Below are 22,212 nucleotides of genomic sequence, written 5' to 3'. Positions count from 1 at the left end.
CTCGATGTACTGGAGGTTCCTTGATTCTCTCAAAGTAGAATGAGAGGCAGAGCTTTCAGCTTCCAGGCTACTCTCATGTGGAACCAGCTCCGTTTCAGTCAGGGAGGCTGACACAGTCTCTACTGGAAGGTTAAGACAGGTGAACCTTGTGGGGAAAAGGGTTCTAGTTTCTCTGTAAGGTTAAAGTCCTCAAATACATTTTTTTCCATTATTTACAATTGCTTTAATGGTCAAATCATGAATGATATTTTTCACGCCAAATGAAACATGCTCTTGTCAGATTTACAAAACAACCAGAGGTGCAAGTCTACCCAAAAAGCCTTACTAAATTTACAGTCAAAAATAGATGCTCAGTTGTTTCAACAATTGTAGTCAAAATTAAATCTAAATCTCAAACATTTAGCAGACAGATTTATATCACTGAGAGTTTTAAAGTGAACTTCCTTCACTTCTGGGGCCACGGGAAACTTGAAACATTAAGATCTTGACTTTTTGGCTTCTTTTTAGTGAAGAATGGTGAACATGAGATTCTGTTAGATTAAAATGGATCCAGGTCTTTAATGGAAATTTGCCTTGTTGTGCAATGCAGCCATTTTAAATTAGAATTGATATTTTGATCGTTGATCAATAGTGAGGGAAGAGACGGGTTTACATTATTTCAAAGTTAATTGTAAGACAACAAAATAATAGACTGAGGGGTTGCTTTTATAACATTATTGTATTGTCTTTTATAAATATTAAGTTTATAACAAATCATCAAAGGGCATCATGTTACCAGTATTATCTATGAGAGGCATCACAGAACAAATTCCCCGCTATAACCATTAAAAAAAAAAAGATTTCTAAGTTGATATACCTACAGTTCCACACCGGAATGTTATGAGGACTAAAAATGAGTTTATAGATTATTTCCCGGTACTTTTATACCTGTTGATGAAAGGCAGATAATTTGTTGGGGAGCTTATTCAGGTTATAGTCTCATGTCAGGAGAACCTTCACACCTCTTACACGTTTAAAATGTGTTTTGAGATGCGAAACCACATGCTGTCTTCATTTCAAAAGATCTTAACCATTTAATAGTGCCATTACCACGATCAGTCTATCTGAACTACAAGAGCTAGTATTTGAACTACAATATGACGTCATCGCCCTGCGTCTCAAGCTGAACGACCCACAGCGCTGTCATGGCGGCATGCATGTGAGTGTGTCGGTAGTTTGCCAGTTTCTCCGCTCGGGTCAAACTTCAGTCAGAAGCTTTGCTGCTCGTTTAGTTTCGTCTTTTCCAGTAAAAAGGAGTCCGGTTCGCCACATTAATCCCTCGCTGGTCGGACGGAGCCGCTCGGCCATGGAGGCTCCTGCGGACGCCGCTGTGGAGGCGACGCATCCCGTCAAACGGAGACACGACGACCCGGAGGAGCGAGAGACGAGCGGCCGGGGAAAGAGGCGGAGAGGGGCTGGGGGGAAGAAGCTCCCTCCGGGAGAGAGATACGTCCCCCCGCCTCAGAAACGGAACCCGGGGGTCAGCTTCTGCCAGGAGCACTTCGACGAGACGTCGTACTACTTCGAGGGGGGGCTCCGGAAGGTGCACCCCTACTACTTTGACTTCAAAACCTACTGCAAAGGACGGTGGGTCGGAAAGAGCCTGCTGGAGGTGTTCAAGAGCGAGTTCAGGGCCGAGTCCATCGAGTACTACCTGGAGGCCGCCAGGGAGGGTCGAATCCGGCTCAACGAGGCTCCTGTGGAGGACCTGTCTGTGGTGCTGAGGGTCAGTGAACACATCATCCTGAGCTACTCTATCTGTGGTGCTGAGGGTCAGTGAACGCACCATCCTGAGCTACTCACTGTCTGTGGTGCTGAGGGTCAGTGAACGCATCACCCTGAGCTACTCACTGTCTGTGGTGCTGAGGGTCAGTGAACACATCATCCTGAGCTACTCATTATCTGTGGTGCTGAGGGTCAGTGAACGCACCATCCTGAGCTACTCACTGTCTGTGGTGCTGAGGGTCAGTGAACGCATCACCCTGAGCTACTCACTGTCTGTGGTGCTGAGGGTCAGTGAACGCACCATCGGGGGGGGGGGGGGGGGGGGGGGGGGTCTGCCTTTTATTAGGTTCTAGCAAATTAATGCATTATTCCAAATATTGTACAGAATACTTGTCTTCATGTACTCGGAGTGAAGCAAAATGAAAGTTTTTTTTAAAGTTCAGAAACAAATGGCCATTTCAATTTGACTAAAATATTAAATATGTGTAACATTTAACTATTTACACATTCGAGAGAAGCTCAGAAAGCCACAAAGCAAAATAGACGCAAAAATGTGTACATGAGAAGAACAACCAGCATGACTTGCTGAGACTTTTTAGTTCAAACTGTGGAGTGTTTGATGGAGACACCTCCTCTTCCTCTTCTTCCTGCTTCTCTTCAGAACTACGTCAGATGATCAGTGGAGTGTGAGTCTGTCCCCTGAACTAAAAACAAAAAGCAGTGGAAAGCAGCCTTCTTACATAGAGACCCCTGCTTCGTCCTCTCATAGCACGTCTTGCATTTCTCCCCCGAGCAGCTTGTAGTTGGGCTCCTTGTTCCTTCAGAGCTTTTTGATCTGAGGCATGAGGACACGGACTCTGATGGATTTCAGCCAATTCTGATTTTATATATGTATATAAATTTTGTTAAAGGACATTGTCAAAGAAATCAACAGCTTGTGAAAATATCATTTGTACAGAACCCCAACCTGTTGTTATAACATGGTGCCATAAAGTTCCTTTATTCATTTTCAGTTTGTAATTCGATTGTTGTATCCTGAATGTATTTTCAGATTTTATTTACCCGGAGACTCAACATGGTTTCAGTCTGATTGCCACGTCTTCTCTGTGATTAGATCAGCATGTTAGGAAACAATTCTCTGTGTACTCATGACCGATTCCATGTTATTAATCAGCTCAAGGGGGTTTGTGTTTCATTTGATTCGTCTCTCTTGTTCTCCACAGAACAACGACCACATGAGGAACACGGTTCACCGCCACGAGCCGCCGGTGGTGGGTCGCCCTCTGGAGGTTCTGGTGGATGACGGCAAGGTGCTCGTGGTCGACAAGCCGGCCTCCATCCCCGTCCACCCCTGTGGCCGCTTCCGCCACAACACGGTGATCTTCATCCTGGGGAAAGAGCGCGGCATCTCGGAGCTGCACACCGTCCACAGACTGGACAGACTCACGTCCGGAGTGCTGCTCTTTGCCCGGACGCTGGAGACGTCCCAGAAGCTGGACCAGATGGTGAGAGACAGACAGGTACGGACACAGGCGGCGTTGTTTTTCCTCATGAGAGCTGATGCTTTGCATGTGCAATCAAAATAACGTGGCTGTCAGTCTGGAAACGCGTCTTCTGACACAGAAGTGATGAAATATTCAGTTCTGTCTGGATGTGGAAAGACAAAGTGTTTCACCTGTGAAGGTACACCAGTCTCACTTTGTTTTGTCTTCCGGACTCATTCTTTGACAAATGACATTTATAGTCCAGTTTTTACACAAGTACACGCACGATTCCTTTTCATATCAGAGTTTTTGTGGGAGCTTGTCTCTTGCTGATGGTGCTGATGGTGCTGAATCACTCAGCCACTGGGCTCTTTAGTCTTTCCAGTGTTTCTGCGGCACTTTAAACTTTTCTCTAACTGAAAGTGAAGAATTACTTTCTTTTGAACACGTATTTTAAAGCTGGTTTTTGTTCCCGGTCTCCAGCTGGAGAAGGAGTACGTGTGCCGGGTGGAGGGGGAGTTTCCCGAGAAGGAGCTGGTGTGCGAGGAGCCCATCCTGGTGGTCTCCTTTAAGATCGGGCTGTGCCGAGTGGACCCCAAGGGGAAGGACAGCAGGACGGTGTTCCAGAGGCTGAGCTTCAACGGCAGAACCAGCGTGGTGCGCTGCCTCCCGCTCACCGGCCGCACGCACCAGATCAGAGTCCACCTGCAGTATCTGGGCTTCCCCATCCTCAACGACCCCATCTACGGCTCCTCGGCCTGGGGGCCTCACCGGGGGAGGGGGGGGCTGGTGGGGAAGACTGACGAGGAGCTGCTGCAGGCGCTGCTGGAGGAAAACCGCAGTCAGGAGAATCCTCTGCTGCTGGACATAGACGACAGCATCGGAGTTGCTCAGGACGCAAAAAATAAGACAGATAACGAGGGTGGGAGTTCTGATAACGGGCAGACTTTCCAGAAGCAGGATGGTGACCAAACCACCGCGTGTCCCGACACCAACGCCTCGCCCACAGACACTGAGAAGCGTCTCTCCGCTCAGGAAACTCCGGCCAGCAGCCGAGATCACCTGTGCAGTGAGTGTAAGCTGGTGCGAGCCGACCCCACGGAGAGGGAGCTCGTCATGTTCCTGCACGCTTTACGGTACAAAGGACCCGACTTTGAGTATTCAACACATTTACCCGACTGGGCCAGAGAGGACTGGGTGGAGGCTGACTGGAGCTGAAGACACCAGCGGCTTATGAATCTTCTTATGGTTTTATTCTGATGCTTTTCTGTTTGAACTTCTTCATTGATTCTCTGAAAGTGAAATGAAAAGTCTCATTTATGTTTCAGCCTGAATTGGCATTGAGACAAATCTAAGTCATGTTTTGTTCTTGTGTGGAGGAACGGTTTAAACCTGCCTCAGTGCAGAGCATCCAAGAGGTGTGAAACTATTCTTTTAAGTGACTCAATACACCACCGTGTGGTGGAAACCCGAACTGCAGAATGGAGTTGATGCAACTTGGAAAAAGCTTCATGATTGTTTCTCCTCATTCTGCAGGTAATTTGAGGATTTATTGATTTACATTAGACCAAAAAGTTAAACACGCTGAAGGAAAGATGGAATTTGACCCTTTCCCTGCTTTGTTTGATCAATTATTCAAACACCAATCTTGTAATTTAAGTTTTCTCTGGATGCCTGAAAACCTGTATGTCACAAGTTCAGAATAAATAAAGAGCCACTCTGCAGGAAAATAAATATTTTTATTTCTTTTTTTGTCAAAAATTAACACTGACGACTGAAAGTAACGGTGGTGCTGATTATTTTTGTTTCTGCTGTGAATGGTTCTGTAGAAGTGAAGGCTCACTGAAGTGATGATGCAGTCAAGATGTCAAACTCAAACATCTTCAATGAGACGGTTTGAAAACAACCTCACACTTATTTTTTTGGTTCTCACCACCAGAAGTCCTCCAACACTGCTTTTGTTTTCTACGCAACATCATACAACCATAAACATGTCATATATAACGTCTTGAAGGGCACGACCGCTACACATCACACAGTAACAGCCCATGAAACAACCTGCTGAGGGACATTTGGCACATGCTGATGACATGGTGAATATTGAGTCGGCTGAGGGAGGACGGGGGGGGGGGGGGGTGAAGGCGGTCTGAGTCCAGGGGCGTCTTTATGCAAATTGCCCCATCTGTTGATGCAGTGGCTTGTGATGGTACAATTACCGCTTTCGAAAATAGAAAATCCAGCTGCAGCTTCTTTAGAAACGTTAAGGCGTACGCTGACATCCACATGTCCTGGATTAGTTTGCACCTCAATGAACTCATAACTGCTTTAGAAACCCTTTTTGACCATTAAAATCAGCACATAAGTAAACATTTCTTGGCACAAACACGAGAATAAACAGCTCGACTTATAATGTTGACGGTGAAACACTAAAGGAAGCCATGTCACACACGCACGCACACACACGCACACACACGCACACACACCTACACTGCAGGGGTCTGACTTTTCTACATCATGTACATATGATCACCACAGTTGCTTTTCTGGCTGATGATGACTGATTCATGCATATTAAGTGAACGTGGTGTGGCGCTGCACACACACCATGCAGCCGTTTCACTCCTTGTTTTCTATTTCAGATAAATGAAGATGGCTCGCTTGGGTCATTTCCAGCTCGGAGAAAGGCCAGTCGGTGCACACAGTTGACCCTGTACTTGTTAAAACGCAGAGTTCGCGGATATTAAAAAGATTCCAGGCACAGAGAAACTTCTGCAGGTGTTTTTTTCTTCTCAAGGCTGCAGCTTTAGTTGAAAAGATGTGGCAGAAAGATTTATCTCTGTCGGCTCTCCATATGAGAATGTGTGGTTGAAGAATCCATGCTGTGATTCGACCTGAGGTTTTCAAAGTGTGGCAGGAACATTATGTTTATGCATCATTAACATAACTTTGCATATGTATTATATAGATTTTGTAAGACTATATTTAAAGGTCCCACAGTTTATCAATACTTTCAAGTAGGTGTCAGAGGCCCAAATCCAGCCCTGGTACTGAGTTTCAGCCAGTCTAAAAGTCTCTCTGGTGAGTTCTATTGAGAACAGGCTGTTTTAGTGTGTGTGTGAGTTAAAGATATTGTGTCTGAATATGTGACTTAATTTGGTCGACTGTGTTCTTACAGTCGCTACCCAGCAGCTCACGCCAGTTAATGCTAACTGTAAGGGTAACTCTTCATGTTATACTGAATTTATTCAGTACATCAGTAAGGCAGAGTTACGATACCAGAATGAATAGTTATTTCCCTGCGTGATGTCATGAAGGGAAAATCTCTAACTCGCCGGTATGAGCTCATATTCACGAAAAAGTGGAGTGAGTGAGGGAGAGGACAGACTTTCTTCACTTCTATGGCATAATATTTAATATTCACTGCATTTGTTATTTTTTTATATATGTGTTGATTTATATTTTTGTTACAGTTCTGATTTGTCATCTTATAATCCATCACTGTCAATGATGCAACACTTAAAATGACCCATTGTTATAAGACAAATAATCTTATCTTCAATTTGAAATATCTGTTAAATCTTTGTCATCTGTCAGAGTAGTTATAATTAAACGCTTTTTGAAATTTTCTGTCTCAGTCAGAGGTGGAAATAAACAATTTATGACTTCTTAAGTAAGTTTTTTTTCTGTATCTTTATTGTTTTTAATATGACTCATTTCTTGTGTCGACCACTATGAGGACGATTCAGAATTACAGTGAAATAATCAGAGGGTGTTTACTGAAGCAGTTAATACATTCAGTATTAACACGCCAGGTAAATAATGACTGAATCCTGAGACTCCCTCTCAAAAACAAATAGTGTTTCATGTAAAATCCAGCCAGATAACAGATAACCTGTTTTATGAAATAAATTAGTTTGTGATGGTAAAAGATGAAGGTGTCATTGCTGATAATGAAGCTGTATCCACTCTGGATTAGTATCACAATAACAATGATTATATTATGTGAGAGCATGTGCAAACATGTAAAAAGGTTAAGGATGGTTCAGGAGGTTCAGGACGTTTTATCAATGTAAGTACATACTGAGTTGAATCAAGCAAAGTGACAATTTTTTTCCACCTCTGATTTCCTCTTACACTTAAATTTATTTCAGAAAGTTTTATATTAATTGCGTAGTTAGTTAATTCATTTCATAATGTTTTTTTTAAATTGAAAGGAAAATTACAGTTTTGGAAAAGGCCTCTAGGTTTCCCCTGCTGCTGCACGACACTTTGAAAACCTCTGGTTTTGACCGTGAACTATTGGAAACACTCATGCTGACCTCATTGGTAACAGACACTGAAACAACCGTAACAGTAACATCAGACAAACATGCTGCCACATGTTACATTTGTAGTTGGCTTATATTTCCTCAGATTTTCATACAAATGTAACAGTGTGCTCCTTTTTTCATCCCTATTTGCTTGTGAAATGTCTGCACAGTGTTGGCGGAGACTCAGCACGCATCCTCCCGCTGCCCGTCTCGTTTGATCCACACGTCCGGTAAGTCCGGCTTACTGTTGGGAATAATCACCACCACTTCACTCTGACTGCTGCGGCTTTTCCCACATGTCTCGTACACGGTTTCCTTCAGCGAGAGGCGGAGTGTGTCTCTCTTCCCGTTGAGGTGTCCGGGCTGTAATTGAACCTCTGGCTCATGTTGCTCTGTGCTGGACGGCCCCGGCTCAATGTCGCTCAGGCACGTTTCGCAGGAGTCCTCCAGTCCGTCGCAGGAGCCCTGAGACTGAGACGAGAGGTTGGCTTTGTGGCGACGACTCTCCGCAGCCCTGACCTGGTCTCTGCAGGGCGACAGCTGGTCGGCGGTCTCCAGAGTGTGGCTGACGATGGTCTCGTCGATGCTTGAGGACGAGGAGAAGGACATGTTGGTCGCGGGCTGACCCCGGCAGGTTTTACACAGCAGCTTGTCTTTGGCTGCGTCTCCTGGATGCAGCGTGTTTTCCTTGTATGGAGATGAAGTTTGGACTGCAGGAGGCGGCTGGCAGGATTTGTGTTGATGGCTGCACATTTCCTCAGCGTCTCCGCTCATGCTGCTCCTGCCAGCGTCTCCCTCACAGTACTCGATCTCGTCGGAGAGCACGGAGGGCCGGTTGGACAGTTTGCTGGTACAGGTGCTGTTCTCGAAGCTGTCGCTCAGGCGATAAGACAAAGGCTGCAGCTCGTAATGCTCGGGGCCCCGGCCCCCCCCACCCCCCCCTCCGGCTTGTCTCTGTCTGTGCTGACGCTGATGATTGGGGTAAAGGTAATCTCCGGCTTCTTTGTCGTAGCTCCTCCTCACTCTCGATCTGCCAAACGCGCCGTTCGCGGCTGACGAAGAACCGGCCTCGGAACAAGAAGACAGCATCCCGTCTGTCTGGTCGCTGCAACACGGCAGTGAGACCGTCCCACAGTTCTTCTGAGGTCCAAAGAAACAGCAGAGGGACTGAAAGAAGAAAGTCGCAAATCCACAAGCGACACATTTCACCAGAAAAAGAAAAATCCCAAACTTTCTGAACAGTAAGGCTGTGGCAGGTAACATGATGATGCCTATTGAGAAAAACGCCCCAGAAACAATTGCTACAGGACATCCCATCCTTTTGGTGGCGTGTGCTACTTTTCCTATTTTGTCTGAATGAGGTGCTAGGCTGTACGATATGCAATAGTTTGCTATGAAGTCGATGGATAACCCCGCGGCTGACGATATGAAAAGAGCCTCGATGCCACTCAGCTGCCATTCGAGAAGAACGAGAAGGCCGATGGTGACGAACACGCTGCCTTCCACAGCCACCGTCCCATACATGCTCAGTGGAATATTCCAGGTGGTTAAAAGAAGCAAAACGAAGGTGAGAGCGACAGAGAGACCTGCTACGACCAGAGTTTCCGAGCCTAAAGATTGTTGTAGATCAAAAAGCGACAGCTGACTATTGAACCAGCCGTTCCTCAGGCCTTGCGGTGCTCCAGACATTTCTGTGTTGAACCATGTGAAGATGTTTTGGTAAAAGATGCTGGTTCTGCTGAAGTTGAAGCTGTAGAGGTACGTGGTTTTGAATGCCAGGACGAGGGCGGCGACGCGGCCATCTGGCTGGAAGTACAAGCCTCCGCTGTGCGCCAGATGGCCCTCGGCATAGCGCTCCGCCAGCATCATACCCAGGCAGTTCTCAAAGACGCTGGGAGGGAAAGGGAAAGGGATGTTGTTACAGCAGAAATGCTGGGCGTCGTCAGTCTCCGAGCACCTCCGGACAGATATCCAGTGTATCAGCTGCTCCACCAGGCAGACACTTTCTCCCATCACGTCTTTATCCTCAGGTGATGAAGGTGAGTAAAAGCTCTGATTCTGAACTCGTCCACAAAGATCTCTCAACCAAACCTGAGCGTCTGGACGGCTCATGTTAAACTCTGGATCGAGAACTAAAGAGCCGTTACTTCTTGGGTCAAGACTATCCCTGTTATCAGTTGGCTTGACACCCCAGACGAGCGTCACTGCGACGGGCTTATCCTCGCCATTTCTCTGTCTTTCAAACATGAACATGTGACGGTACTCTGCGTCATACCTCTCAAACGGGTGACTGGAGCGGAAAAGCTGTGCGACCGAGCTGTCGAGCGTGGGCAGCTTCATGCCTGGGTCAATGCACGCCATGTACGTGCCCCCGACGGCAAGCACGGTGAACCAGCACACCCAGATGTACCTGAACTTCACAACGCCACAGGGCAGGATCTTCAAGAACAATAAGCTGGACGTGTCACTTAGACCCCGTTTAACTTCCCTCAGCTTCTGCCCCAGACTGAAGAGGCATCTTTTGCGCGAGCTCGTATCCCAGAAGCCTCCGGTACTCTTGGAGCAGCAGGGTTTCCATCCCTGCACGGAGGCGGAGGCGGCGGACGTCTTCGTGTAGCGCTCACGCAGAACAAAGGAACACGGCAGCCACACCAGCGCCAGGATGGAGCTGACGAAAGATGCAGTTCCCAGATAAACAGAGAAGCATCTGATGGCTGTGATGCTGCTGAGATACCCGGAGAAAAATGCTGCGCTGGAGGTCAACCCCGACGCCAGAATCAGATAACCGACTTCCTGCAGAGCTCGGTAGACCCTCTTCTCCAGAGAGGCCGACGGGTTCTGGGACAGCTGCTGGTTCCAGAAGTCTGCAAAGATAAAGACCTGATTGGAGCATCCTCCCAGGAGAATGAGCCCTGCGGCGAGGTTCACCATGGGGAAGAACGTCAGACGAAACACCACTTTGTAGAAGAAATAGGAGGTGAGGAGGGAGCCTACGATGGCTATGACGGACAACGCTACGATGAAGAGAGAGTGGAGGTACAGAGCCATCGTGAACAGAAGAGACACAACAGCTAGAACAGGATAGACTGAATCTCTCCGCAGGTAATACTTGAACAGCGTCTGCTTGAGGCCAAAATCGATGCCGGTGATGGTCGTGTTGTTGTGGGAGAGATCCCTCCCTTCTAGACTGTTCATGTATATCTCCATCATGTGCTCTCCTTTATCCACCGGGAGGAACAGGAGGCTGTACTTGAGCGTTGGGATTTGGTATTCGACAGTCTGCGGGCTGAGGAAGTCTTTGTCCACCAGGAAGTGCAGGATCTGAAAGACGACGCGGGACTGTTTGCAGCGGGAGGGAACGGCAGAGCAGCTGCCATGTTTGGGTCTGTCCACGCAGCTCTCCACCAGATGACCTTCGTGATAGTGAGGCGCACATTTACGCAGGAGGTTCAGAGACTCGGACACCTGCAAGAAAGTAGGAACATTTTTATTTCAGTCTTAATGCAAAATGAAACAACTGGTCTGCTCTTTGAAGCCTTACATTTCACATGCACATCAAAGTTGCTTAAGTAAACCAAAACATAAGAACAAACTTGTTTTAACTCAAAGATTTCAATAATTTCAGACCAAGATAAAAAAAAAAGGTAAAGAATTCAGCTTTTTTTCAACCAAAGACTGTTGAGCTTCTGCTGTTTATTTACAGAAAACACATGTTTGTAATCACAGTTGACATTATTATTTACTTGTATGGAAAGGGTACCTGCTGTGAGGTGAGACTGAGGCAGCAGGAGGCGTTTGTGAGGACGGCCAAGTAATTCCCCAGCGACCAGCTCGGACAGCAGCCGCTCCTGGACCCTCCATCAGCCCCCAGCCTGGCGTGCTGCTGGCACAGGTCCTGGAACCGGGCCTGCGAACGGATCTGAGCCAAACCAGGGAAAAGCTCTTTGAACACGGGCCCAGTGTGAAAGAAACTCAGCAAAAAACAAAAGTGTATAATAGATGAGGAGCTTAACATGTGAAATACAAACAAAATGGACAGACTGAGAGAGATTGAAGAGGGAACAAAAGTAACGGAGGAATTAAAGAGGGCAGAAGATTAAAACGAACCCTGGATTGCTCCATCTCACACATGGCGTGTATGGCCGTCAGGCTCCAGAGACTGGCCGAGTTCTCCGATCGAAACACCAGCTGCGCCAAACGCTCGCCTGCATGAGGAGACAGACGGATCACAGCAGCGACGCCACAGTTTCATCACAATCAGGAAGTTATAAGATTCTGTCAGGACTCTTTAGGTCTGAATTCATAACAATTAAATGTGTGTGTTGAAATAAAACAAGGACCACAAGGTGTGTTAAATCTTTCTTTTAAGGAAAGTGAAGTGCAGACTATAGCGGACTTTGACTATAAAAAGAGAATCTGGGATAATCTTCATGAGGAAAATTCTACTCCATTCAGTTTCTTATGATCCTCCAAACAGCCACCTGCGATTTTTCCTTCTCAGCTGCAGAGATTTGCCTTGAACTCTCAGTATTTACATGTAAACGACAGAAGTTTGGCAGCTGAATGGACACCCGTCACTATTCCAGTGTTTTATTTCTTTATCATTTTATTTCTCCAACGTCAGGAAAAATCCTGAGTAATGAAACACTGGTGATTTAGCTTCTTGTCGCACGGATTTGAATGATTCATCCCTCTGCAGTGGATATTTATGGTTGGAAGGTGTTGAACTGATCTGCACTTACTTACCTGGAGCATCACAGAGGAAGTTGTTGAGGGACGAGTCTCTGGCCAACATCCTCTTATTGCGAAGTCTGGAGGCGTCGTGACCGCCGCTGCCGCCAAACCTAGGACACACATCAGGACTTGTGGTGTTACCGCACTGTGCATGGAACATGACGGTTAACGGTTTGATCTTTAATATATTAGATAAAACAACACAATGCAAAGTGATTAACCGTTTGGGCTGGGAGTTTGTTCCAAACACCTTTGAGGATTAAACCACAGACCCTGTGTAAACATCAGCCTGTAGGTTTCTCTTCATTCCTGCCAGGACCCTCTAGTCTTCATGCTGAAGGTGGTTTTCGATGACATCTGCTGCACATTTGTGGTTGTTTCCCTCTGTTGGAGAATGAACCTCCAGCTTGTAAGCGTCACTTTGACTCCTCACAGTTGAGTTTCTCCTCCTGCCTCCACTGCTCAGTGAGAGGAGACGCAGCTCGCTTCTCTATGACCTCAGTTCTTGTTCTAACAGTCAGACCCTGCTGACTGATTCAGACATTAACGTGCTGAACTCATCACATTTCTGTCCTGGTTGTAGATTCATTTACTGTCATGATATATGAGTGAACTGTTTGCTTTGTTTGTTGGTTCCATTAACCCCTCGATCACTTCAATCAGTTGAGTCCAATTATTAATCTTAATACATTTATGTTTTTATACATTTTTCCCAATCAGCTCAAGATGTCTTCTGTCTTCTGAAACATTAAACATAACAAAGTCTGTTTAATTCTGTCCTGGTCTTTTGAATCAAAGTAGTGAGTTTTGAGGAATGAGAGTGTTGACAATAACATGTGATCGGTACCTTTGCAGATGGTTTGTTCTGCGGAGGTCAGACGTTATTATTTATTCCTTTATCTATAAACATATTTTCAGCACATATAATCACACATCCACCCATTTTCTGCATCAACTTTTATGGTTGCCGCCCGGGACAAGTGGTCACTCCATCACCGGACCAACACAGAGACACACACACACTTATACACACCGACAAGCAATCTGGAGTCTCGAGTCTGAAGCTTTTGGCTTCATGGATTCAAATCGATTATATTTAGTAGTACACCACTGTGCAGCCCTCTAATAAAATAAACCTTATTTATTGTCAGAACTAATGTTACTATAGACATACGTCACCGTCTTCCTCTGTCAGTAAACATTCTTTGCTTTTATATTTACTAAAGTTGCAGAGTTTGATGTAATTCCGGATCTATTCCTGCAGTATGAGTGTTCTGGACTGTGGTGCAACGTTCCTCTGCTCTGACCTTTCAGCGAGCTGCTCCGGCAAACGAGACAGAGGTTTCCCCGGGCCGGAGTTCCTCTGCAGCTCGGACAAGCTGGACTGGCGGACTCCGATGTAAGTTCCGCGCGGCTCAAAACCCTGAACCATAAAAGAGAGAGGGAGAAAGAAAGAGAGAGAGAGAGAGGGAGAAAGAGAGAGAGAGAGAGAGAGAGAGGCAAAGCTACTCGTTTTTTTTCATTTTAATTGATACAGAAATAAAACAGGTTTTTTGATGAATTGTTGTGATACAACTGTTGTCTGTCCAGAGTCTCAGCCTCGGAGGTGAAAACATGAAGCTCGTTAAGACGGCAGGGAGCGTAACTTAATCCGGCACAGCTCATTGAGTCCAAGATGAAACTCAAGAAAATAAATGGCTGTGATCAGGAGTCATCAGGGGAAACATAATTAACATGCAGCTGGAGATTTTCTTTTACTAGTTCAGATCAAACAGGGCTGAAAGTGTATGTGTATGTGTATGTGTGTGTGTGTATGTGTGTGTGTGTGTGTGTGTGTGTGTGTGTGTGTGTGTGTGTGTGTGTGTGTGTGTGTGTGTGTGTGTGTGTGTGTGAGAGAGAGAGAGAGAGACACACACCCGCAGCGGGTCAGAGAAGTCGGGCAGTGGCCCGATCAAGAGTCCAGCCAGTGAGCATCCCAGCAGCGTCGCAGCACAAGCGAGCAGGACGGCGAGCGGATGATCCACAATCAGCTGGGAATAACTGGCAAATAAAAACCTGCAGGAGAAGAAGGAGCGGCACAATGTGACTCACAGTTCAAGAAATATCTGAACAGGAGGAGAGATTAACGGTGCCTTTGGGGTTTTACTTACTTTCTGAGGATGAAGTAAAGTCCTCCGTTCCTGTTTGAAACAAATAATCTTTATTCGTATATATAGTATATATTATAAATAGCACAAATCAAAAGAAAGAGCAATGATTTTCAAGCTTTGGTTTCATAGATGCACTTTTTTCTGCAGTGGTTTGTGATCTAAGTTTTCCAGGCAGTTTGATCCGGTTCCAAAAGTGAATGTGAATGCCACCCGAACCAAATGAAGGTGGGAAAATTCTCGCCCACGAGTGAACCGAGTCCCAGACTCAGAATGTGAAAGGGCCTCTTGATGTCACCAGAGGTGTAAAGAGTGTTGAGATGTTTTACTTCCATCTAAATTTAAAGTTACTCGACAGAAGAAATCTTTAAAATACACTTCCCATAAAAGGTGTCGCTTCGGCGCCACTCATTTCGGTTTGTTTACAAACAAACCAGAATTTGTAGCCATCAAATTGTGTTTTGGTTTTGCCAACTGACATCTTGGGAAACCTGCTGCAAGGGTTTCTGGGATATCAAAGATGGCATCACGCCAGCCCCAGCGGAAATATTTCACTGATTCAGTCCGAAAAAAAGCCAGACTTTTCTTCAAGCCATGAGAATAGTCTGAAATGTTGTGAACCTGACCGTTAATCATCTTTCCAGTTACGAATCGAGACCTCGCGAAATAAAGTATCTTGTGACACGATGCCTCGGGAATCTTCTGGAGTTTCCGTGATCGCAAGATGTCAACATACCGGGGGATGTTGTGAGAAAGATGAATTTCCTTCAGAAAGGTATTGACAAAGTACTCGAGATAAACATCAACAACTAAAACTGGTTCCGACATTCATTTATTCCGGTGTGGATTCTGGTAGAGGAACTTTTAAGATCAACAGTCAACACTTTATATCTCGACTCCAAAACCCTGAAATGTAAATCACAATTTCTTCAATCTGTTCATAGAAGGAAATATCTGAACACATAATCACGATTTTAGGAGTGAAGAGTCGGCGTTACACTGCTTTGTGTGAAACTTCCTATTTATGGCTTCGTTTTTACCAAAGTAAACATATGTAAATCTTCTCCTGTGTTTTCCTGAACTCACCTGACCGTCACCACGTGCCGCTGCTTGGGTTTGTGTGTGCTGCCGTCGTTGGAGCCGTGCAGCCAGTGGCACCTCACCGCCGAGCTGCAGCCGTGTCCTGCGTTCGCCCCCACGCCGCCGTCGGCTCCGGCGGCGTTGGAGTGACAGTTGTGGCAGGAGGAGTTTTGGTTGACGAGGCCTTGGCGGCTGCAGCGGTGACACTTCGGAGGTTGCTGTGAGCCATAAGCCCCGACGAGAGGACTCTGAGGAACCTTGAGAAGAGGAAGGACGGAGTTTTAGAATTGGTGACAGACTGCTGCAACGTTTGGAGCAGGTGAGAGGAAGTACCTGGTGGTACAGCTGGAAGGAGGACGAGGGTCTGCCCAGGCTGCTGCAGCTGTCACACAGCTCGCCTTCAGAATGGACGACCGTCAGCTGCTCCTCGCCACAGCCATCGGGGGGGCACAGAGAGACCACCGGGATGTTGCTGGGGAAGGAGAACAAATCGTCCTCAGGAAACAGTCCGATCGGTGAACAGTGACTGACATCCTGGTGTTTGACTCAGCTCACGTTCAGCAGAGCTGAAGTAAACGAGGCGAGGAGGAGGATTCTGAGTAACACGCTGAGGATAAACTGCAAGCACAGAGACAAAAGAGGGAGAAAGATAGACTGTTTCCACACGGCGTCACCATGTGGCGGGCGGCTGTCTGGGAGGGAGAACTTGAGATGCAGCAGTGCATCCTGGGTAACGGCAGCAGTGAGGAGAACTCTGGATATGGGTGTGTAACGATGCTGCTGTCAGTACATCATGTGTTCTCCTTATTCCTGCAATACAAACTGTCCTGATACCAATATCAACTAATCCTATCATCGTTATTATCATTCCCTATTTCATCATATTGAACAAGGATTAAGGTTTCAACAATAAAAAGAAGGAATAAATATAAATCTGCACAATTCTTATTGTGGTTTTTGGATGACTTTTGTGACTACAAGTAATCAATTTGGCCTTTAAAGGGTTAAAACCCTGGAAATAACTGAATGATTGGTAATTTCATGCAGGATTGATGTTTTATAGAATATTTTCAGAGAGATTTATCAAAGGAAAAAGGCATAAAAAGATATTATAGTAATTTATCTTTTATCTTTTATCTTTGAAGAGGAGATTTTTGTCCTGAGTTACTTAGTTTAAATTTGATATCAAATAAATAATTCATCAACTTCACTTCTTTCTGTCATATATAATATTTATATATATATTTTTTAAAAACAACATGCAGTCCCTCAACATATTGTATGTTATATGGAAAATAACATTTTGTTATATTTTCCCATAAACCCCCCCCCCAAAAAAAGACTACAGGTAGTCAAACTGACTTTAAGGGGTTAAAATCCTGAAAAAAAACGCTGAATATTTTGTCATTTTGTGCAGGACTGAAGATGTCTAAGAAATTATTTTAGAAAAAGGCAGGAAATGGTGAAGAGTGTGTCAAATTGAAGTTTTTACTGTGTATGTTTCCAAAATGTTATTTTATATACTAACGTACTGATGACCTGAATCCTGTAAAGTTGTTTTAAAACAAAAAAAGAGGGATGAACTAGCGTCTTTGCTCTTTCCAGATGAAGTCGGCCTTCGGGCGGCGTCACATGAGGGCCTCCAGCGTTCACTGGAACGGTTCACAGCTGAGTGTGAAGAGGCTGGGATGCCGGTCAGCTCCTCCAAATCTGGGTCTATGGTCCTATCCTCTCCAGGTAGGGGGGCGGACCTTCCCCAGGTGGAGGAGCTTCAGTATCTCGGGGTCTTGTTTCTGAGTGACGGGAGGACGGATGTGAGGTCGGCCACAGGTTCGGACAGGCGGCTGCAGTAATGCAGTCACTGTACTGGACTGTTGTGGTTCAGAGAAGCTGAGCTGTAAAGCAAAGCTCTCTTTCTACCGGTCGTTCTTCATCCTCATCCTCACCTGAGGTCATGAACTGAAAGAATGAGGTCGCGGGGACAAGCGGCCAAAATGAGTTTTCTCTGCAGGGTGGCGGCGTCACTCTTGGTGACAGAGTGAGGAGCTCAGCCATCCGGGAGAGACTCACAGTCGAGCTGCTGCTCCTCCACATTAAGAGCAGCCAGTTGGTTCATCTGATTAGGACGCCCCCTGGTGGCCTCCCTTTAGCGGGTCTACCAGGCACCTCCAACTGGGAGAAGGCCCCGAGGTCGGCCCAGGACTCTGGAGAGACTCTATCTCAGGTCTGGGAGCCGCTCAGGGTCCCCCAGAAGAGCTGGAGGACATTGTGTTGGACAGAGACGCCTGGACTTCTCTGCTCCTTGTACTTCCACCACGACCGCTAAAGGACCAAGCGGGACAGGAGATGAATGGATGGAGGTTTGGAGAATGATAGGATGGTTGATCATTTACAACTAGATAATCCAATGGTGCTGCTTTGCATCTCAGATGTAATCAAGGGTCAGTGGATTACCGTTCAGTAGGAATATTTTCACACTCTTTGCTCTACAGAAATGCTTAACGTAAAAAACTGTTGCATCTTGTATTTTTTACCTTTCTGGTCTACATTGGAGTCTATGATCAAAGTCAAACTGAACTTTATAGCGATTACTCAGTGTTATTTTATGACTTAGTTTGAATTCTGTGCTTCTCGTTAGAACATTTTAAATTCTAACTTGCGACTAATTTCTGCCACAAATTTATTATTCTATTATCTCGTTTTAGCTTTTATGCACTCATAATAAAAGAGCTGGCGAGCAGTAGCATGACGCTCCGGTTTGATTTCCATTAAGTCGATGTCGTCTGCCGCATGCTTGTTTTTCCACAATAAGCTGATGCAGCCGCACTTCCTGTCTTGTTACCATGGAGACCGAGTAAGTCAACACAACCTAATTGACCTCACCACAGTTTTATTTGCATCCCATAATAATGTGCACAGATGATGAGTCGCCTGCTGAGTTGGTGTTGTACATTAGCAGAGGCTTTATGGAGCCAATTAATGGAGCTCAGTGACGAACTGAACCTCCGTTTTCTCCTCATGTAACAATAAAAATGGAATATCATCTAAATAATAAATACCTCAGAATCTGCTTGGTGATTCTCAGTCACAAAGCATCAAGAGGTTTAACCTATTTATGTCTGAATGCGAACACGCACAGCTACCGCTGCTAGTTCTAGAGCACGTGAACACATAAATGTGTATGTGGGGTCTCAGTGTTTGGTTGCTTCGTGGTAATTGCCTGCCCTGATGGTTTCCACAGACCTGGATGACACCGACAAACACACACCGGGGAAGCAATTTGTGGAACTCGTCAATATTTCAGTGGATGGATACCAAAATACACACGGGAAGGTGACAGCGGCAGACACCCGGGGTAGGAACAGGGCTGATGTCAGAGCAGCGTCAGGAGTCGGAGACGACACACTCATGAGATGAGTGACGTCATCACATCTGCCTCCAGGCACAGGGAGAACATGCAAACCCCCGAGCTTCACATATTCTCAGTATGAGGCTGGAGTGTTCCCACTAGTCTTTATACGGGGGCTGTCGATTGCACCATTTTTTTTCCTTCACAATATTAAAATGTTCCCGGCGAATTGCAGAGCGAAGCCTCAGTAAAGTGAATGTTCATCCTGCCGAGTCAGACCCGAACGTCCTGATTCACCTCTGAGGTGTTGAAAAGCCTCGTGGAGCAGCACAACTCTGTCAGCTCTCTCCTCTCGCTGCCCGCAGGCCTCCGCCTCTCTCCTCCTCTGCCTCTTCCTGAACCCCGTACATGTCAGGCAGCGTCGTGTCCTTGAGCATTTCCTCAACTGACAATCACACACACACACACACACACACACACACACACACACACACACACACACACACACACACACACACACACACACACACACACACACACACACTGTGTATGCAGCAGGCCGACGTAGAAATGGATTATTTCTAGTTGGATGCATTTAGTCCCTTGTTTGCGAATGTCTTATTATTTATAGGTGGTTTGGGACGCCAATCACCAATATGGGAAAAGTGCAGGATAATGTTGATCTAAAGGATCTAGGTGGTCCCCATACGGTCAGTAAGGTCAGTGGTTGTGGGAAGCACTCAATAAAATATTTAAAAATCTGGAGATTAAGATTTTTTTGGTGAAATTTTTAAAGCTTTTATGTAGTTATTTTATTAATATATTTCTTTCACGTCTTTGTAAAGCCTTTATGTATTTCTTGAAGCACTGAGACTTGCCTTGTGTTTGAATGGTGCTCTATAAATAAATGTGCCTTGCCTTGCCTTGCCAGAGCCACGGTGGAACATCTCGTCTGTTCCATTCGAACTTGTATGTCTTCACATTGAAAAACTCCTCCACGTATTTTTAAACGACCATTAAGCGACGAGAGAAGCAACAGATCAGTGACCAAAAGCTGGAGGATGATGCTGAACATGGCCACCGTTTCCATGTAACGATTGTATTACTGCATGCAGGTCTACAGCAGGGGTGTCAACATGAGGCCCGCGGGCCAAAACCAGAGCGCAAGAGGCTCCAATCCAGCAAAGCAAGAAGCACATGTTCGAAAGTTCTAAGGAAAAATTGATTTATCTTTTTTCTAAACAAATTGGTGGACACAACTCAACAGTGAGACCCAAGCTGAGATATCGGTGATGCTGCCATGCAAGAAGCCACCCCGTTGATGTCAAGGAGAGTTTGTAAAAACGCCCACAATGCAACAGCTCCAGGAGAAGATTTCTGGACATTTCACTGGATGTGGAACCAGAAGCTTTCATTAAGATTGGCTTCATGTTGAGACTATAGTCGTTTTGTGTCGTAATTGTTTGCTTTGAAGACAATATTGACATTTTTGTCACATAAACTCACAACAAAGAAAATGTTTAAAGTTTATATTTGGGAGATTATGGCCCTATTTTACCCACTAAAGAGGAAATTGGACTGTAACTTGTCCGTGAACTAAAATGTTGACAGCTCTGCTGTTATGCAGATTGTGAAGAAATCGGGGCTATTCCTCAAAATGTTTTTAGTTTTTTTAAGAATTCACAAAACATATAATGTAAATGTAAGAAAAACAATCCATCAGTTTAACAGGAAATGGCAGATGAGCTGTGGCTCTCAAAGGACCCACAACACACCCAGTAACACTTTACATTATATATTTCTCCCAACTGCTGTAGGTGCAGTGACCTCGTCTGTCCTGTCTGCTGGTGAAGCAGCGTCATCACTGAGCGACTGGGTGGATGTTTACCAGCATTCACAATAATTCTGCAGGAGAGGAGACCCAATGAGCGCACTGAGTGTAAACTGAATATACTCCCTGTGAATGCACCCAAAGGTTTATCCTCCTGGAACACGTCAGCCGCTCACAAAAGTTCAGAAAACTCCCGTCAGTACAAACAGCGTGACAACACAAGGATGCAACAGGTGTGACTTAAAAACAAATTGCACATCAAATGTTGAAACAAACTGAGAACGTGACTGAATCGTGTTAATGTTTCCTGTCATGGTAAATAACTGTTCGTAGATGTCTGAGCCTCTTCGCGTAAATCACAGACGAGTTATTTTGATGATGGTTAAGGACACAAAAATGTCTCTCACCCTATTATCGGGCTGAATTACGACTGAGCGTGTTTAGGATGAATTAAATGTAGAAACTGTACAAACCTCATGATTGTGAAGTAGAGAACATGTAACTGATGAGTTTTATTTATATCCAACCATCTAAAGGGATGTCTGAAAATGGAAAATTAAAAAAATTATAATTACAAGTCAGCCTTAAAAAAACACAAGGGGAAGTTATTTATATTGATCCATTTAAAAGTGTAGAATTCACCAAGATGACACTTTTTTTTTTTTTTTTTAAACAGGCTTTAACCCCCGTGTGATGCTTTCAGAAAGCTTTGTCTCATCCTGATCACTAAAGGTACAGATAAAATGTGTTGATATTTATTGTCATCAATAGCGGGCTGCTGTTCTGCCCTGGAAGAAGCTGTCAGGTCAGAGCTGAGGATGAGCCGTGATGTGACACAGTCATCCAATACAGACAAACATCCCATTTGACCTGGAAATGATTTGATCTCGTTAGTAAAAGTGACAGTAGCACACATGTTCTGTTTAAAGCAGCATTACAAAAACCTAATTAGGGATTAATGGTGAACTGCAGGGTAGGAAAGAGGAGACCAGATCTCACCTGCTGGTCATAATCCTATTGTGCAGCAGAAACAGCTGAATGCTGAGAGACACCAGGAGGGTACACACATCCATCTCACACTGGCTGTTATTCACAACACGATCAGTGATCTCAATCCACACAGCAAACCCCTAAGAATCAAACTCACCTTTGGCAGATCTCTTGAATTTCCTTTTCTTCTATTGGAGATTCGTCCATCACTATCGCGTCACTGCTTTCTCCTCTAATCGATGCAGCCTCCATCCCGCCGCTGAGCCTCTATGTCCTCCAGAAACGGGGATTTCCAGACATCGGGGATTAAACCGCGGCTGCTGCTGGACTCAAGGTGCGGGCTGGATTCTGCTACTACCGAGCAGCACCGGGGCTGCGAGGGTTAATCTGCCCCGTGCTGCGCGCTGATTGGCGGAGCCGCCGTGATGCTCACGACTGTCGCTGTCCAACCGGCCGCGGTGCTGGAGCGCAGGGCCGGGGAGAGGGTGCAGGGGGGCCGGGGGGGGGGCATCTCTCCAGAAGG

At 45.6% G+C, this 22,212-nt stretch overlaps 2 protein-coding genes across 3 annotated transcripts; one reads left to right on the top strand and one right to left on the bottom strand.

Moving 5' to 3' along the window:
* Positions 1-1,167: 1,167 nt before the first annotated feature.
* Positions 1,168-5,029, top strand: rpusd2 (RNA pseudouridine synthase domain containing 2). Of its 2 annotated transcripts, none has more exons than XM_080479637.1 (3): positions 1,168-1,765; positions 2,988-3,284; positions 3,732-5,029. In XM_080479637.1, exons 1-3 carry the CDS (start codon positions 1,193-1,195, stop codon positions 4,464-4,466), a joined length of 1,605 nt encoding a protein of 534 aa, XP_080335763.1. In that variant the 5' UTR covers positions 1,168-1,192; the 3' UTR covers positions 4,467-5,029. The 2 variants fall into 2 exon arrangements, with proteins under 2 accessions (XP_080335763.1, XP_080335764.1); XM_080479638.1 differs by having other exon boundaries at positions 1,182-1,765; positions 2,988-3,269; positions 3,732-4,974.
* Positions 5,030-7,734: 2,705 nt separating this feature from the next.
* Positions 7,735-21,941, bottom strand: disp2 (dispatched RND transporter family member 2; the record flags this gene model as incomplete). The annotated part of the gene is made up of 10 exons (XM_080479879.1): positions 7,735-11,023; positions 11,319-11,477; positions 11,666-11,763; positions 12,305-12,402; positions 13,600-13,715; positions 14,209-14,332; positions 14,443-14,472; positions 15,526-15,776; positions 15,853-15,991; positions 21,847-21,941. The coding sequence occupies 10 exons, from the start codon at positions 21,939-21,941 to the stop codon at positions 7,742-7,744; spliced, it is 4,392 nt and encodes a 1,463-aa protein (XP_080336005.1). The 3' UTR covers positions 7,735-7,741.
* Between the last annotated feature and the right edge of the window lie 271 nt (positions 21,942-22,212).

Source organism: Lipophrys pholis (assembly GCF_963383615.2).
Source record: "Lipophrys pholis genome assembly, chromosome: 14".
In the NCBI taxonomy this organism is placed as follows: domain Eukaryota; kingdom Metazoa; phylum Chordata; class Actinopteri; order Blenniiformes; family Blenniidae; genus Lipophrys; species Lipophrys pholis.
This window is presented reverse-complemented; position numbering and strand designations above follow the sequence as displayed.